The 17,500-nt window shown below is 39.7% G+C and overlaps 1 protein-coding gene across 9 annotated transcripts in view; it reads right to left on the reverse strand.

The window, feature by feature from the left end:
- Positions 1-17,500, reverse strand: part of LOC133569438 (receptor-type tyrosine-protein phosphatase mu-like) — a 106,054-nt gene that overhangs the window by 60,303 nt on the left and 28,251 nt on the right. For all 9 annotated transcript variants that reach the window (XM_061921773.1, XM_061921772.1, XM_061921777.1 and 6 more), the window contains exon 2: positions 1,221-1,337. In XM_061921773.1, coding sequence (XP_061777757.1) covers positions 1,221-1,337 — 117 coding nt within the window. The remainder of the gene's footprint in view (positions 1-1,220; positions 1,338-17,500) is intronic.

Raw genomic sequence — 17,500 nt, forward strand, 5'->3', positions numbered from 1 at the left:
ACTTGTACCATTTATAAGAACATTAAATGGCACACACGGCTGGCCGGCGCGTGCGTCTGTGTGTGTGCGTGTATGTGTGTCCGTGTGGAGGAGCGCGAGAAGAAAACCGGGAAAAAAACAAAAGAAAAAGAGTTAGAGCCACCAACCCTGTGGCCATAAAAAACACATGCAGAACTTCCATTTAAAAAGTGTCCATTGAAGAAGATTTATCACCAAAGTCAAATGCCATCTGCCCAGTGACAATAGAGGAGCATGTTATATGCTGCATGGTACATGATACATGCTTCTGAAATGTCATGTTTAAGATAAATGTGTAAATAAATAGTCAGCAGGTACTTTGAAGATGACTCTGCAAAGACAGGAATCAGAAAAGTAGTCTGTTTTGAACACCATGATAGTGAGCGCCTTCATTACAGATACTCTTCTATGTGTGTGCGTGCGTGTGTGCGTGCGTGTGCTGTCTGATTGCCTCCATTGGCTGCAATTAGTCACACCGACACACAGGTATAGATGAAAAGAAAGGCGAGACCCCCCCTTCCCCAATAAATCAGTTGAAGTAGGACAGTAAGCACGTCCACTCTGTGTGTCCTCGCTCACATTGTCTCTTACGTGATTGGCTGCCTGATTTAAGAGCGCTGCATTCTCATTCGTCAGCAGTGTAACCTCGGTGAGCATGTGACAAACGGCGTCTCTCTCGCTCTCGCCCCATACACACACACCCTTATGTGTGCAACGGAGTGTGAAGTGTCCGTCCATAAGTCAGAGGAGAAAGTGTTGCAAGATAAGAAAAGCTGCAGATTGTCTTTGGTGCTGCATTCAAGTGCACAGTGAAGAAAGATAACAGAAAGCTTACACCGTGCCTCTTTTAATCCCCAATAAAAGAGCAGGACATGTGTGTGTGTGTGTGTGTGTGTGTGTATGTACTACATGAATCATTTATTTAATAGCACTACTTATTTGTTCAAATGTATTCTAAATATTTATCATCTCAACCACCTTGAACTCTCTGCAGTTGAGTAAAACAAATCCCCATGCCACTATTTAAGAGGCCATGTGCTAGGTTATAATTAATTGTGACAAAGCTTCTTTAATCAAGCAATTTCAAAATAGAAGTCGTGCATTTGAAGTGCAAACAACGCTTCGTGATCCAATCCGTCTTTCTCCAAGAACATGAGCTTTAGGAAGGTTCCATGAGGGACACCTGGCAGGCAGAATTGTACCTGTAGGGAACCACTGCTTGCCCGCCGCTCTGTCCTGAGGGTCTCCTTGCTCCCAGTCCAAGTCATCTTCTTTGGACTGGACCAGACTGCAGTCCGGACCGTGACCGAAAAGACATGCTGAAAGACAGACAGTAAGACGGTGGATTAGACCAATTGCAAAGCATCGTGCAGGCGGCTGGGCATGTTAGCTTTGTTCACTGCCTTAGTCCATCCATCCATCCATTTTCTACCGCTTATTCCCTTTTGGGGTCGCGGGGGGCGCTGGCGCCTATCTCAGCTACAATCGGGCGGAAGGCAGGGTACACCCTGGACAAGTCGCCACCTCATCGCAGGGCCAACACAGCTAGACAGAAAACATTCACACTCACATTCACACACTAGGGCCAATTTAGTGTTGCCAATCGACCTATCCCCAGGTGCATGTCTTTGGAAGTGGGAGGAAGCCGGAGTACCCGGAGGGAACCCACGCATTCACGGGGAGAACATGCAAACTCCACACAGAAAGATCCCGAGCCTGGATTTGAACCCAGGACTGCAGGAACTTCGTATTGTGAGGCAGACGCACTAACCCCTCTGCCACCGTGAAGCCACTGCCTTAGTCATGAGGCTTTATTTCTAACATGCATGAAATCTGTCGGTTGCATGAGGCTGGTGCAAAATTCTCATTTAGGAATTTGAACGTGTTTGGAGAACATGCATCCATAACATCAATCTATGTGCTTTTTGTAACTTATTTGACAAAACTATTTTACAACTATTTTTTTAATGCATACATTCACGCCTCTGAAGGGTTTGAAATTTAATCACCTTTTAATAAAATAGCAACAGTTCAAGTAGGTCTAAAAAAAATGGTTTTATTTAGATATGATAGGGACACAGATGTGAAATATATTCTAAACTTATTTGTTACCCATGCAAAACATTATATTCACAAATGTAAATGGTCAAAGAAAACACCTCGAATAAGTGAATACATTTTTGAAACTGACAGACATTTCTATCTCCTTAACAAACTGGGCATTAGTAAAATAAAACAAAAATTCAGAAATTTATGAGTTATATGTTGTATCCCTCTATATTATTATCTGTCATTGTGTTATATATGATGTAATTTCAATTGGTTTTTGTATACTTGGTAATGTAAAATAAAAAAATCTTTAAAAAAAAAAAAAGTAAAAATCTATATATAAAAAAAAAGAATTTGTATTTTCAATACACTTCATTTGAATAATTGAAATTTTAATTGAGCTGGCTCCCCATCAAAAGGATGTTAAATATGAATAAAAGGAAGAGGAATCAAGTTAATTACAATTCCTTATAGCGCAATAGCGCAGTAACAGAAATTAAGATTTCTTAGCCATTCTTCAGAGAATATGAATAACACAAAAACATTTCTTCCACTCATGCTTCATGGTCGTGTGAAGCTATTTCTTGGCAAACACCTGTGTTCACTCTTTTTAAATCAAAATGACAAAAGAAAGTACCCAAATGACCCTGATTAAAAGTGTACATACCCAAGTGACTTTGATCTAATAACACACACAAAAGTTGACACAAACAGTTTTGAATGGCTAATCAAGGTTCCAATCTTCACCTGTGACCTGTTTGCTTGTAATTAATGTGTGTATATAAAAGGTCAGTGAGTTTCTGGGCTTCTGACAGACCATTGCATCTTTCATCCAGTGCTGCACAGATGTTTCTGGATTCTGAGTCATGGGGAAGGCAAAATAATTGTCAAAGGATCTGCGAGAAAAGGTAATTGAACTGCATAAAACAGGTCTAAAATTATATTCAAGGAATTGAGAATGCCAATCAGCAGTGTTTAAACGCTGATCAAGAAGTGGAAAATGAGGGATTCAGGTAGACCGGCAAAGATTTTGGCTACAACTTCCAAGAAAATTGTTCGAGATGCATAGAAAAATCCACAAATAACTTCAGCTGAAATACAGAACTCTCTGAAAAATTGTGGTGAGGCTGTTTCAAGATGCACAACAAGGAGGCACTTGAAGAAAAATGGGCTGCATGGTTGAGTCGTCAGAAGAAAGCCATGTATGCTCAAATGTCACAAAGTATCCTGCTTATATTACACCAAACAGCACAGAGACAAGCCTCAAAACTTCTGGAACAAAGTAATTTGGAGTGATGAGACCAAAATTTTACTTTTTGGCCACTCGACCATGCAGTCCATTTTTCTTCAAGTGGCCAAGAAATCATAAATTCTCCCAGGGTATGTAAACTTATGAGTACAACTGTAATATTACATTCATATTCCCTCCATTTTGAATACGTGGAAAAAGTAAAAAATATTCTGAGGGTTATAATGAAAGTTATAAAGTTATAATATATTAAATTATCTGGTTTATAGACAGTACTTGTATTCTTAATTGTCAATGAAAATCATGTACTGTAATTCAAATATGTATAGGAGGCTCATAGTAATAATATCCATATGAATTTTGTAAAACAGTCCTGCATTAAATACACTGTATACTGTAAAGCATGATACTGGAATAAAGCAAATTCATAAACTGAAATTTAAATTCTATATAAATCAATTTGAATTGTAATTACAATTCTAATTCCTGTTGGCAATCTCAGTTCAACTCTAATTCAAATTAATTTATTTAAATTGTAATTTCAGAGACATTCACAATTTAATCAAGAATTTTGCAGTAGCCTATTCTGCATTAAATATGTGAGGAGCAGTGTGGAGACTGGGGAGCGGATCAGGTTCTATGGTCAGTGAAGCTGAACATGCGTGTGTGGGCAGCCCCTGAGGCCAGGTGGACAAAGTGCCTTGCTCTGGGACATAGCAGCAGTAACTGGGGACCGCCATCCCTCTGGCTCTTCCTACTAAGCCATTGCAGCCTTTGTTAGCATTGTGCCTACCACTCCTCACAGTGTCCTCACTTTGCTTGTGGTTTTGAAGAAAACAAAAGAGTGTTTAAGAGCAACCAGTTTTTCGACAGGAAATGAAAGCAATACCCCCTTCCTCCCCCCTTTACATACACACAGCTTTGGGAGGGATGTCCATGTCACATACCATTCCATGCTGCTACATGTGTGTTGGCAGCGTGATGACAGGGAACAGAAACACACCCTGAGGACACACATTTTGTTCTCTTAATGTGTGTGTGTGTGTGTGTGTGTGTGTGTGTGTGTGTGTGTGTGTGTGTGTGTGTGCGCGCAAGTACGAGACATTTCATCATCATTGATTGTCTCCAGTCAGGTGGTCAATAAACAGGTGACTGAAATTTCTAACGTTCATGTTAGAGACTCGATGAAGGCGCTCTGATCGATGCACAATCATCCGCTTGATTTATTGATCGGTCAAATATTGATCTCCAGCCACCGTGGTCACGTGACTTTTCCCAACATCCATTACTGTTGTTTACTGTTCATCAAGTGAAAATGTCCTGAAAACCTAGTGTTGCCATGGTGACCGTCGAAGGTTGGAATATTAGGCTGCCGCCCCTGATCAGGAAGTGCATTTGTTTTCAGGTCTAATGTCAACTTCACAAACATCTTGCTGCCAGTCTGCATGTTCAACTGTTTTGCATAAACCAATATCACCCGTTTTCATAAATGTACACAATACCACCTGTTTCACCCATAAAATCCCCTATGTTACACATGAAAAAAATCACCTCTTTCACACACAGCACCACCGCCTGTTTTACACACAACATTAGCTGTATTACTTGCTTCACAATAATAACATCACCTGTGCCACACAACTGACCCTCAACTCTCTCACACATAACATCCCCTGCTTTACCTATTTCACCAGTTGGACATATATCTTCAATCATCTGTTTTTACACATCATACCAACTGTTTCATGCGTAAGAACATCTGCATCTACTAATTAATACGCAAAAAAGATAACTCCCCCTGTTTTTCACATCCGACACACCTGTCTCAAACTCTCACATAACCTGCGTCCTATTTATCATCACATGTATCACCTGTTACACACATCCTCTCTATTATCTGTTTTACACATAACGCAATCTGTCTCAAGCAAAAGATCATTTGTATATCCTTATTAATACGTGTGGAGAATAACATATGTATAGAGCAAGGATCTCCAAATTTTTTCCACTTAGGGCCGCAGACTGAAAAATCAAAGCAAGCGGGGGCCATTTTGAAAATTTTCTATTTTAAAAACCAATACAATTCATGTATAACCAATGTACATTTAGGCCTCCACTCAGGCTTGATCCCGGGGACCCCAAAGGGTTTTGGTCAAAAAAACATTAAAATTTGGGACGGCGTGGCGCAGTGGTAGAGTGGCCGTGCGCAACCCGAGGGTCCCTGATTCAATCCCCACCTAGTACCAATCTCGTCACGTTCGTTGTGTCCTGAGTAAGACACTTCACCCTTGCTCCTGATGGGTGCTGGTTAGCGCCTTGCATGGCAGCTCCCTCCATCAGTGTGTGAATGTGTGTGTGAATGGGTAAATGTGGAAGTAGTGTCAAAGCGCTTTGAGTACCTTGAACGTAGAAAAGCGCTATACAAGTACAACCCATTTATCATTTATTTATTTAAAAAAGTGTCATTATTCAGTATTATTTTTGTTATTATTATTCCAGTTTTAAATCTGTAGATCAACATTAGGTCTATCCGTCAATATAATGATTTTAAAGATTTAAGTTGTATGCTGTTTTTGTCACAAAAAAAAAATGTTTTTTTTTATGGAGAAATCACAAAATATGCAATATTTTCACCCAATAATTTTTTTAAGTGGAATATTTGAGATTATATAATAATTAGATCATTAAAAAGGTCAATAACTCATAACACCATCAATTCTAATTCATTATTATTTTTTGAGCAATGACACTTAAAAACAAATCACACTAAAAGGATTGGGGATTCAAAAGGGTCCTACTCATTAAACTGTTAAAAAATAAACTATACATTTTTTACTGTTTACTTTTAACACAATAAGCTTTGATTGATTGATTGATTGATTGGTACTTTTATTAGTAGATTGCACAGTTCAGTACATATTCCGTACAATTGACCACTAAATGGTAACACCCGAATAAGTTTTTCAACTTGTTTAAGTCGGGTCCACGTTAATCAATTCATTGAAAGAGATCAACTTCAGATCTATCCGTCAATTATAAGTTTTATTGTTGTTTATGTTTTTGTTTGTTCATTTTAGGCCCTTCTTTAAAAAAAAACAGCTCAGTTTTTTATATGGCAAACACAAAATATGCAACATTTTCCCAAAAAAATATCTCAAAGTGGAAAATTTAACGTGACCTAATTGGAGCCTTAAATACATCAAAAATTCATAATGACATTATTTTGATTCATTATTATTTTGTAAAGAAATAAACAGCCTGCATGGCAGCTTTGTGTTATTAGAGTAAACATTGCAACATTTTCTTATTACATTTCCCCATTTGCTGCTTCATATCAGTTTTTATGTTTTAAAAATGTTTCAATCGTATTTTTAAAATCCGCCGTGGGGTGGTTAAAAAATTACTTGCGGGCCGCAAATGGCCCCCGGGCCGCACTTTGGTCACCCCTGGTATAGAGAATAACATCACCTGTTTTAAACATAACCTTTTTCACACAAAACAGCATCACTTGTATTATCCCCTTCACACAAATGATCACTTATAGCATGTCCAACATACAAATTAACTGTTTCACATAACATCATCTGTTTCACCAATGAAAGTCATCACCTGTTACTCAGATTACCTCTGATATTTGTTTCACACATAACACAACCTGTCGCAAGCATCAGAACGTTACCTGTATCTACTGATTCACAGATAATAATTTCATGTGTTCCAAACACATCACCTGTTATAAACAAAATAGCATCACTTATATCACCTGATTTAGACACACAGGACCTATTTTACGCCTGTTTCACATAACCAACATTACCTGTATCACACGATTCCCACATTACGTCACCAATTTCACATAACAACTCCTGTTTCACTTAGGACAATCATCACTTGTTACACGGATCACCTGTCTCAAGCATATGAACTTCATCTGTATCTCCTGATTAACATGCGAAGAAAACCATTTCACCTGTTTCAAACATAACCTGATTCACACAAAACAGCATCACGTGTATCATCAACTTCACACATACCACCTGCAGGGTTTCCCCTAGACTGCCAAAATACCTTCGGTAGTGGGGATGTGCTCAGGAATGTGGTTATGGGCGTGGTCACCATGACATCATCGAGTAATTTGCTATAATATCTGTTTCTTTCTTTTCAATTGTTGCAGCTTTTCGTACAATGTACTTTGTTGAGATTTTTTCAAGTGTCTAAAGTTTTAATTAGGTTTTTTTTTTTGTTACTAAAAAACAACAAGCAACAAATCTAGCATCTTTTTATGATTTTATTATCAATCAATCAAGGAATGTTTACATATATAGCCCTAAATCATGAGTGTCTCAAAGGGCTGCACAAGCCAAAACGACATCCTCGGCTCAGATCCCACATCAGGGCAAGAAAAAACTCCACCCAGCGGGATAACAATGAGAAACCCATTATAAAAAGTAGTCATATTTTGAGACTACTTCTGTCCCTCGATGTCCCTGACGAAAGGTGAGCTGCAGCGAGCATGACCTCACACTTGCTTCGCGCTGCTGCGCCAGTTGGACTTTTGCCTCTTTAAAAGACGCCACTGTCCTCCTAATTGCACATTTTGTAGATGACTGTCCGCGGGTATATCTAGGCCAGTGGTTCTTAACCTTGTTGGAGGTACCGAACCCCACCAGTTTCATACGCGCATTCCCCGAACCCTTCTTTAGTTAAAAATAAAATGTTGTTTTTTTTCAAATTCAAGAAAAACTTACCGGTATGTTTTTTTTTTTGGTGTACAAAATGAACCGTGCATGAACATCAACTTGTTCACAGAACAAAACCAACATAGTGCATGATTTCAAAACAAATTACATACCTTACACCCATTACCATGAATTGATTAAAGTGGACCCCGACTTAAACAAGTTGAAAAACCTATTCGGGTGTTACCATTTAGTGGTCAATTGTACAGAATATGTACTGTACTGTGTGAACTGTACTGTTTCATATAATGTATTATCTTCCTTTGTAATCTGCTAGTGAAAGTTTCAATCAATCAATCAATCAAAAAACCTGCAAATCAGATTGAAAATTAGAGGAACAATTGTTTGGGGGTATCCATAATACGCCGACAGGGAGAAGTTTTTATTTACACGATAATTCGGATGTATATATTATTCCGTGGCGGAGGCTCCGCCAAACCCCTGAGGCCGACTCACCGAACCCCTAGGGTTCAATCGAACCCAGGTTAAGAACCACTGATGTAGGATATATTAAAAATATGTCCACATCGCAGACATGCTGACAACACTCCAGACAATGGCGTGCGTTTTGTTTACATCCGGTATTGGTCGTGGAGTTTTCGGTACATCACTTGTCAATAGTGTGCAAATAATAGGCAATATTTATCAATTCATACTGTAACGACCAGCTGGTGTTAATGTTTTATGTCCGTGTGGCTAGGATTGGATATCAGTTTTTCCCATGTTTGCAAACACACCGTCTGTGCCTGAAAAGTGATTGGCAGAGAAAGAGAAAGTGTTGTTGTGTGTCCGGTGAAGCGCAGAGACATAGTGTTGGTGCAATCTACTAATAAAAGTACCAATCAATTGCATTTGAGGTAATATCTGTTGGAAATGCGCCATTTGTTATCATAAGATTGGTAATAAATGTTAAAAATAGATTCAGAATTCATGTGATTTCTTCTGTCGGCTACAATACAATATATTTCTTGATTTTTTGTTTTCTTGTAAACAAAAACTACTTGTTTTCATGGTGTGGCGGTAATAAAAATGCTGTGGCGACGCGCCACTTTCAGTTACAGGGGAAAACCTGACCTGTATCATGTTTAATACACATCAATTGTTTCACACTTAAAATCACATGTATCATGTTTTTCACAAATAACCTGTTTCAAGCATAAGAACATGACCTATCTACAGATAATTTCACCACCCGTTTCATCCGTTTCACATGCACACACAACATATTTTACGCAAAAACCACTATATGTTTCACACTTCCAACATCACCTGTAACACATTTATTAGTAACAAAAACCTGTTTCATGCACAGCATCACCGCTATCACCTGTTTCACATACAGTATAAGAACATTATCTGTAAAATCTGCTTCACACGTACATACAGTATGGACCATGTATAACACCCTGTTTCACACATAGTATACGCATAACCGTCTGTTTCATACATAACTCAAACATCTGTTTCACACACAACACATTTCAAGCATTAAAAACATCACCTTTATGTCCTGATTCAAAGATTTCAAATCCAAATGTTTCAGACATAACTTTACCTGTATCATCTGTTTCACACATACACATAGGAAAACTATTTATTTCACACAAACACGCAACTCCACCAATTCCACATAATATTCTGAGTAAAAATTTTTACCGGTAACACAAATCAATCGTTTCCTGCATAGCATTACCTACCTGTTTCACATATTACAGCATCAACTGTATCTTTTGCTTCACACATAATATCACTCGTACTCTGTCTAACACACATATCGACTGTTTTACACATAACTTCACCTTTATCATCCGCTTCACACATAACATCCCGTGTATCATCTGCTTCAGACATATCACCTGTATGTAACACAATTTAATCAGGCCCATATGTATATTAGGGATTATGATTATGATTCCGACTCTTAGGGTGACAATTCCATTCAAAATCAATTCTCAATCCAAACCTTTTCAAAACAGGTCACAGTTTACAAACGCTCTCCTAGCTTCTGAAGTATTAAAACATCTTTTAAAAAATTGATTCTTGAATATTTCGAAACGATTCAAAACCGTTACAAATAAGAATTGTGATTAAGGTTTGAATGGATTTTTTCAAGCAGCCGTAATGTACAAAACCGGTAAATCGTAAATAAAAACAGAATACAATGACTTGCAAATCCTTTTCAATGTATATTCAATTGAATAGACTGCAAAGACAATATATTTAATGTTCGAACTGAGAAATTTCATTTTTCTTTTGCAAATAATCATTGACTTAGAATTTAATGGCAGCAACACATTGCAAGGTGGAATTATTTCCCATTCTTGCTTGATGTACAGCATAAGTTGTTAAACAGTCCCGGGTCTCTGTTGTCCTATTTTACGTTTCATAATGCGCCACATATTTTTAATGGGACACAGGCCTGGACTACAGGCAGGCCAGTCTAGTACCCGCATTTTTTTACTACAAAGCCACACTGTTGTAATAGCAGAATGTGGCTTGGCATTGTCTTGTTGAAATAAGCAGGGGCGTCCATGAAAAAGATGTTGCACGGATGGCAACATATGTTGCTCCAAAAACCTGTATATACCTTTCAGCATTAATGGTGCCTTCACAGATTTGTAAGTTACCCATGGCTTGGGCACTAATACACCCCCATACCATCAAAGAGGTTGGCTTTTGAACTTTGTGCCTATGACAATCCGGATGGTTCTTTTCCTCTTTGTTTCCAAAAACAATTTGAAATGTGGACTCGTTAGATGAGCTCAGGCCCAGCGAAAAACGGCAGTGTTTCTGGGTGTTGTTGATAAATGGCTTTGGCTCTGCACAGTAGAGTTTTAAAATGCAATTGCAGATGGAGCGACAAACTGTAATTACTGACAGTGGTTTTCTGAAGTGTTTCTGAGCCCATGTGGTGATCTCCTTTACACACTGATATTTTGATGCAGTACCGCCCAAGGGATCGAAGGTCACGGGCATTGCTGCTTATGTGCAGAGATTTCTCCACAGTCTTTTAATCCTTTAAAGATATTACGGACTGTAGATGGCGAAATCCCTAAATTCCTTGCAATAGCTGGTTGAGAAATGTTGTTCTTATACTGTTTGACAATTTGCTCAAGCATTTGTTCTCAACGTGGTGACCCTGGCCCCATCCTTGTTTGTGAAGCTGCTTTTATTCCCAATCATGTTGGGAATCATCTGTTCCCAATTAGCCTGTTCACCTGTGGGATGTTCCAAATAAGACTTTGATGAGCATTCTTCAACTTTCTCAGTTTTTTTTTCCACTTGTGTCAGCCTTTTTGAAACATGTTACAGGCATCAAATTCCAAATGAGCTAATATTTGCCAACAAAAATTTTGTTTTTCATTTCCAACATTAAACATCTTGTCTTTGCAGTGTATTCAATTGAAGATAGGTTGAAAAGGATTTGCAAATCATAGTTTTCAGTTTTTATTTATGATTTACACAACGTGCCAACATCACTGGTTTTGTAGCATGTGTATATACTGTAGGTATATCACCATAAATTATAAACACACTTACTTTACAATAAGTACATTTACACTGTGTGTGTGTGTGTGTGTGCGTGCATGCGTGTGTGTGTGTGCGTTGACATTGTTCATGTGAAGTCTGCATGCAGGTGGTCAACTTGGACCTTTGCGTTGCCATGGACACCGATGTACGGGTATAAAGAGAAAGAACACAAACATGCAATACACAACACTTATTTCGGTGTGTTGACAACAAGTGGGCGGGATCATAGCGGACAATCAATACTTGAAAACAAAATGTCACCTGGAGCACTAAAACAGCACAGGATAAAAAGTCAGGAGGTCAAAAGATCACACACACACAAACAAACAGACACACACACGCACGCGCGAAAACACACACACACACACACACACACACACACACACACACACAGATATAAGGAGGTAAAGAAAGAAGCAGGAAGAGTTTGTTTTCATGCGTCAAACTTCTTCAGGAAACAGATTTTCCCTTCCTGTCTTTGTCTGTTCATCTCTCTCTCTCACACACACACACACACACACACACACACGCACACACACACACACGCACACACACACACACACACACACACACTAATTAGCAGTGTGAAACCAGGCTTGTCTAACATGTGTTATTATCTGGTGTCAGACAATATGTGTGTGCGTGTGTGTGTGTGTGCGTGAGCGTGTGTGTTAATAGCCATTAGCCTTACAGTTATCCGTTAGCAAGTTGTGCTAAAGAAAACCCTGCAAGATGATTGGACGAGACAGGACAGGCCGCGACAATGACACGGCAGCTCCCAGCAGGCCCTGGGGCACCTGGCTCTGTGTGTGTGTGTGTGTGTGTGTGTGTGCGTGCGTGCGTCTGTGTGTGTGTGTGTGTGTGTGTACGTGTTTGCGTACCAGTGTGTGTGTGATTAGAGGTGACAGTGGACACACAATGACAGACAGCAGTGGTGGCATTTAACTGGTGACACACACACACACACACACACACACACACACACACAAACATAAATTAGAAGGGCAAACACAACAATATGGCCGTAATGACACAACAGATTGTGTCAATACTATGTGAAGGAGATGTGCATGGGCGGATGGAAATAGTGTAATAGAAAATGGTGCACATATTGGGAGCATATCGAGGCATATAAAAAGAAAGTATGATTAGAGACAGCATGAAACCAAATGACTACACCCAACACACACGCACTCCTCTCCTCTCCTCTTTCAAACTATATTTGCGAACTTGACCAAAGTATTTATTTATGTGTGCAGCAAAAGTAACTGGCTGCTAACAGCTTTAGCGTTAGCACAGCAAGCTAACTTCCCTCAGGCCAAATATGAATAATGCAGCAGTCAACCCAGCGCCTATAAGTGAGTGTGTGTGTGTGTGTGTGCGTGTTATTGTGTGTGCGCGCACGCCTGTGCCGCACTTCAGGCATCTATATGACGGTATCACAATAATATGCTAATTACTAATAATTAGCCTGTAACACACACAGATTATCTACCCCTCCTCCCCTTCATCCCTGTGGGCTGTAACTCCTTCTGGCGAGGAGGATGAGGAGGAGGGGGTGTTTGAAGTGGGCGGGGGGTGTATAGCCGTGCAGGACACAACACGTCTGCAGATGAAAACACACTGCTGGGAAAAGTAGGGGGGGAAAAAAACTTGACGCGACTAGAACATTCCTGAATCTCAGCAGTAATACTTGAGAAACTATGACAACGCCACAACAACACAACACAACAAGTATTTACACCGTGTGACAAATTGGCAAAGCAAAGTCTCCAAACTGTAACAAAAAAAAGAGTTTAGGATGCTGGTGCATTGACCTTTGACCTTTTCAAAGTGTGAATGGTCTGATGTCAAAATTATGTTCTTGATAAGCAAATGCCAATTGTTGTTACTATCGTCGCAGAGAAGGACGTTTTTTTTGTCGCCACAGCGCATCCTATTTGCATATTTTTAGGAGAGAAAAAAACCCCGCCCCACTATTTAAAATTGTTCACACTGGCTCCACCACGCTGGTTTCACTCTGGTCTCAAACTTACTATACACTGGTTGTCATAATGATTCCAACTGTTTTTTTGGACATCACATACTTCATTCCTGTTTCACTCTAATTTTAGACACATTTCAAACTGGTTCTGCATTGGTTACAAGCTCTTTCCCGATTGTTTTCACTAGGATTTTTAAACATATTTGGTTTAAAACAAATGGTTCTGCATTGAGTTTTTTAAAAACTGGTTTCTGTCAACTTTTACACCAGTCTCAATTTAACACCAAATTGATTCCCTCATAAAAAGGTTCCAATCTGGTTACATTGTTTTTTCCAGATCTTTGTTTTAGACACATTTCAAACCGGTCTTGCATTGGGTTCTTAAAACTGGTTTCTGTGACACTTTACTTTGGTCTAAATCTACACTGGTTGTCAAATTGGTTTCTTTGGTTTTCAGTCAGTGACATACACTTTTCACTCACATTTCAAACTGGTTCTGCTTTAGAGATTTAAAAAACTGGTCTCAAAATAATTTCAAATGTGTGCCTCATAATGATTTCAATTGGGTTTCTTTGTTTTTTTCCCCAGCGGCTTGTGTACCCTTTTGGCTCTTTTTTTAAACCACATTTAAAATTGGTTCTACATGGGGTTCTTTAAAACTGGTTCCAACAAAGTGTCAAAATGGTTCCAATCTAGTTTCTTTGGTTTCCAGACGCTGACCTACTAGTTTCACTCACATTTTAGACACATTTCAAACTGGTTTTGCTTTCAGTTTTTTTATAAACCAGTTTAAATCTACAAACCCTGTTTCCATATGAGTTGGGAAATTATTTGCAAATCCTTTTCAACCCATATTCAACTGAATGCACTACAAAAACAAGATATTTGATGTTCAAACTCATTAACTTTATTTTTTTTTGCAAATAATAACTAACTTAGAATTTCATAGCTGCAACACGTGCCAAAGTAGTTGGGAAAAGGCATGTTCACCACTGTGTTACGTCACCTTTTCTTTTAACAACACTCAATAAACGTTTGGGAACTGACAACACTAATTGTTGAAACTTTGAAAGTGGAATTCTTTTCCATTCTTGTCTTATGTAGAGCTTCAGTCGTTCAACAGTCCGGGGTCTCTGCTGTCGTATTTTACGCTTCATAATGCGCCACACATTTTTGATGGAAGACAGGTCTGGACTGCAGGCGGGCTGTTGTACCACATGCTGAATGTGGCTTGGCATTGTCTTGCTGAAATAAGCAGGAGCGTCCATGAAAAAGACGGCACTTAGATGGCAGCATTTGTTGTTCCAAAACCTGTATGTACCTTTCCTCGTTAATAGTGCCTGCACAGATGTGTAAGTTACCCATGGCTTGGGCGCTAATGCACCCCATACCATCACAGGTGCCATGATTGGGTATAAAAACAGCCTCCCAAAATATGCTCAGTCTTTCACAAGAAAGGATGGGGCGAGGTACACTCCTTTGTCAAACAGCTTAAGAACAACGTTTCTCAAAGTGCATCCATCCATCCATCCATCCATCCATCATTGCAAGAAATTTACGGTCCATAATATCATCAAAAGGTTCAGAAAATCTGGAGAAATCACTCCACATAAGAGGCATGGCCAGAAACCAACAATGAATGACCGTTACCTTCGATCCCTCCGACGGCACTGTATCAAAAACCGACATCAATCTCTAAAGGATATCACCACATGGGCTCAGGAACACTTCAGAAAACCACTGTCACTAAATACAGTTCGTCACTACATCTGTAAGTGCAAGTTAAAGCTCTACTATGCAAAGCGAAAGCCATTTATCAACAACATCCAAAAATGCCACCGGCTTTTCTGGGCACGAGATCATCAAAAATGGACTGATGTAAAGTGGAAAAGTGTTCTGTGGTCTGACGAGTCCACATTTCAAATTGTTTTGGAAATATTCGACATTGTGTCATCCGGACCAAAGGGGAAGCGAACCATCCAGACTGTTATCGATGCAAAGTTCAAAAGCCAGCATCTGTGATGGTATGGGGGTGCATTAGTGCCCAAGGCATGGGCAGTTTACACATACAGGTACATACAGGTTTTGGAACAACATATGCTGCCATCTATGCGCCGTCTTTTTCATGGATGCCCCTGCTTATTTCAGCAAGACAATGCAAAGCCACATTCAGCACGTGTTACAACAGCGTGGCTTTGTAAAAAAAGAGTGCGGGTACTTTCCTGGCCCGCCTGCAGTCCAGACCTATCTCCCATCGAAAATGTGTGGCACATTATGAAGCGTAAAATACGACAGTGAAGTCCCCGGACTGTTGAACGACTGAAGCGCTACATAAAACACGAATGGGAAGGAATTCCACTTTCAAAGCTTCAACAATTAGTTTCCTCAGTTCCCAAACGTTTATTGAGTGTTATTAAAAGAAAAGGTGATGTAACACAATGATGAACATGCCCTTTCCCAACTACTTTGGCACATGTGGCAGCCATGAAATTCTAAGTTATTATTTGCAACAAAAAAAAAAGTCTATGAGTTTGAACAACAAATATGTTGTCTTTGTAGCATATTCAACTGAATATGGGTTGAAAATTATTTGCAAATCATTGTATTCCGTTTATATTTACATCTAACACAATTTCCCAACTCATATGGAAACAGGGTTTGTACACTTGCCCCTCAAAATGGTTCCAATCTGGCTCTTTAGACTCACTTGAAACTGGTTCTGCATTATTTAAGAAAAAAAAAAATGGTATGAATCAAGTCCCACTCTGGTCTGACGCTACGCGGGCTCTCATGTATGATTCCAATGTGGGTCCTTGGTTTGCAGTCGCTTCCTTGCTATTGGACACATTTCAAAACTGGTTTCGAGTTGGTTCTACAGTACCATGGTTTGCATTGTATATTTATACAGGACAAACATATTCCTCTTCTTCTTGTCTCATTCTTAAACTCACGCACCAAATATGCCGCTCCACTTAATCACATGATCTACGTCGCCATGGTTACCACACATACAGTTATGAGGAGGGTCACTTTTAATTCAAAATGAAAGTAATCCTGAATTAACCCCCTCACACACACACACACACACACACACACACACACGCATGCACACAAACACGCACGCACGCACACACACACACACACACACACACACACACACACACACACACACACACACACACACACACACACACACAGACAGAGTACAGAGCAGAGGGGGATTAGACGATATCATAAAGGCAAAAAGATGTCAGATTAAAGATAAGACGGCAGGCGAGGAATGAAAAGAAAAGCTTCAATTCTATTAATCCCTGACGTGCACGCTCACGAGCACGGTGCTGACCTGACTGCTTGGACTACTTGGATGTTGACTGTGAAAATGAAAGTCATATTTGTTCCGGACTCACATTGATTGAATGATTGGTTGTTACAACAATTATGTGTGTGATTGAACATTTGCTTGCAGGGAATGGAGCAAAAAACCTGAATCACCCTCGCTCGTCCTCGTCCTCCTCCCTTGGTCCCAACATGGAGAAGGTCACCTCCAAGAGGGACGACATTCATCCTGACAGTGGACGTAAAGGTCGTCACCCCCTGGACCCACACATACACACACACACGCAAACACGCACACACGCACACGCACACACACTTACTTCACACTGGCTTCAAAGAAATGCATACTAAAGTCATTTGGACAGGTTGTGTGGTCAATTACAAACACTGAGGATGTTTCAAGGCACACACACACACACACACACACACACACACACACACACTTACTTCACACTGACTTCAAAGAAATGCATACTAAAGTCATTTGGACAGGTAGTGTGGTCAATTACAAACACTGAGGATGTTTCAACACACACAGAGGACATTCAGACCAGGCTGGTGCAAAATTTCAACTTGAGTCAATTTGATGAGCTC

The sequence above is a fragment of the Nerophis ophidion genome, linkage group LG15 (genome assembly GCF_033978795.1).
Source record: "Nerophis ophidion isolate RoL-2023_Sa linkage group LG15, RoL_Noph_v1.0, whole genome shotgun sequence".
Taxonomy (NCBI): Eukaryota; Metazoa; Chordata; class Actinopteri; order Syngnathiformes; family Syngnathidae; genus Nerophis; species Nerophis ophidion.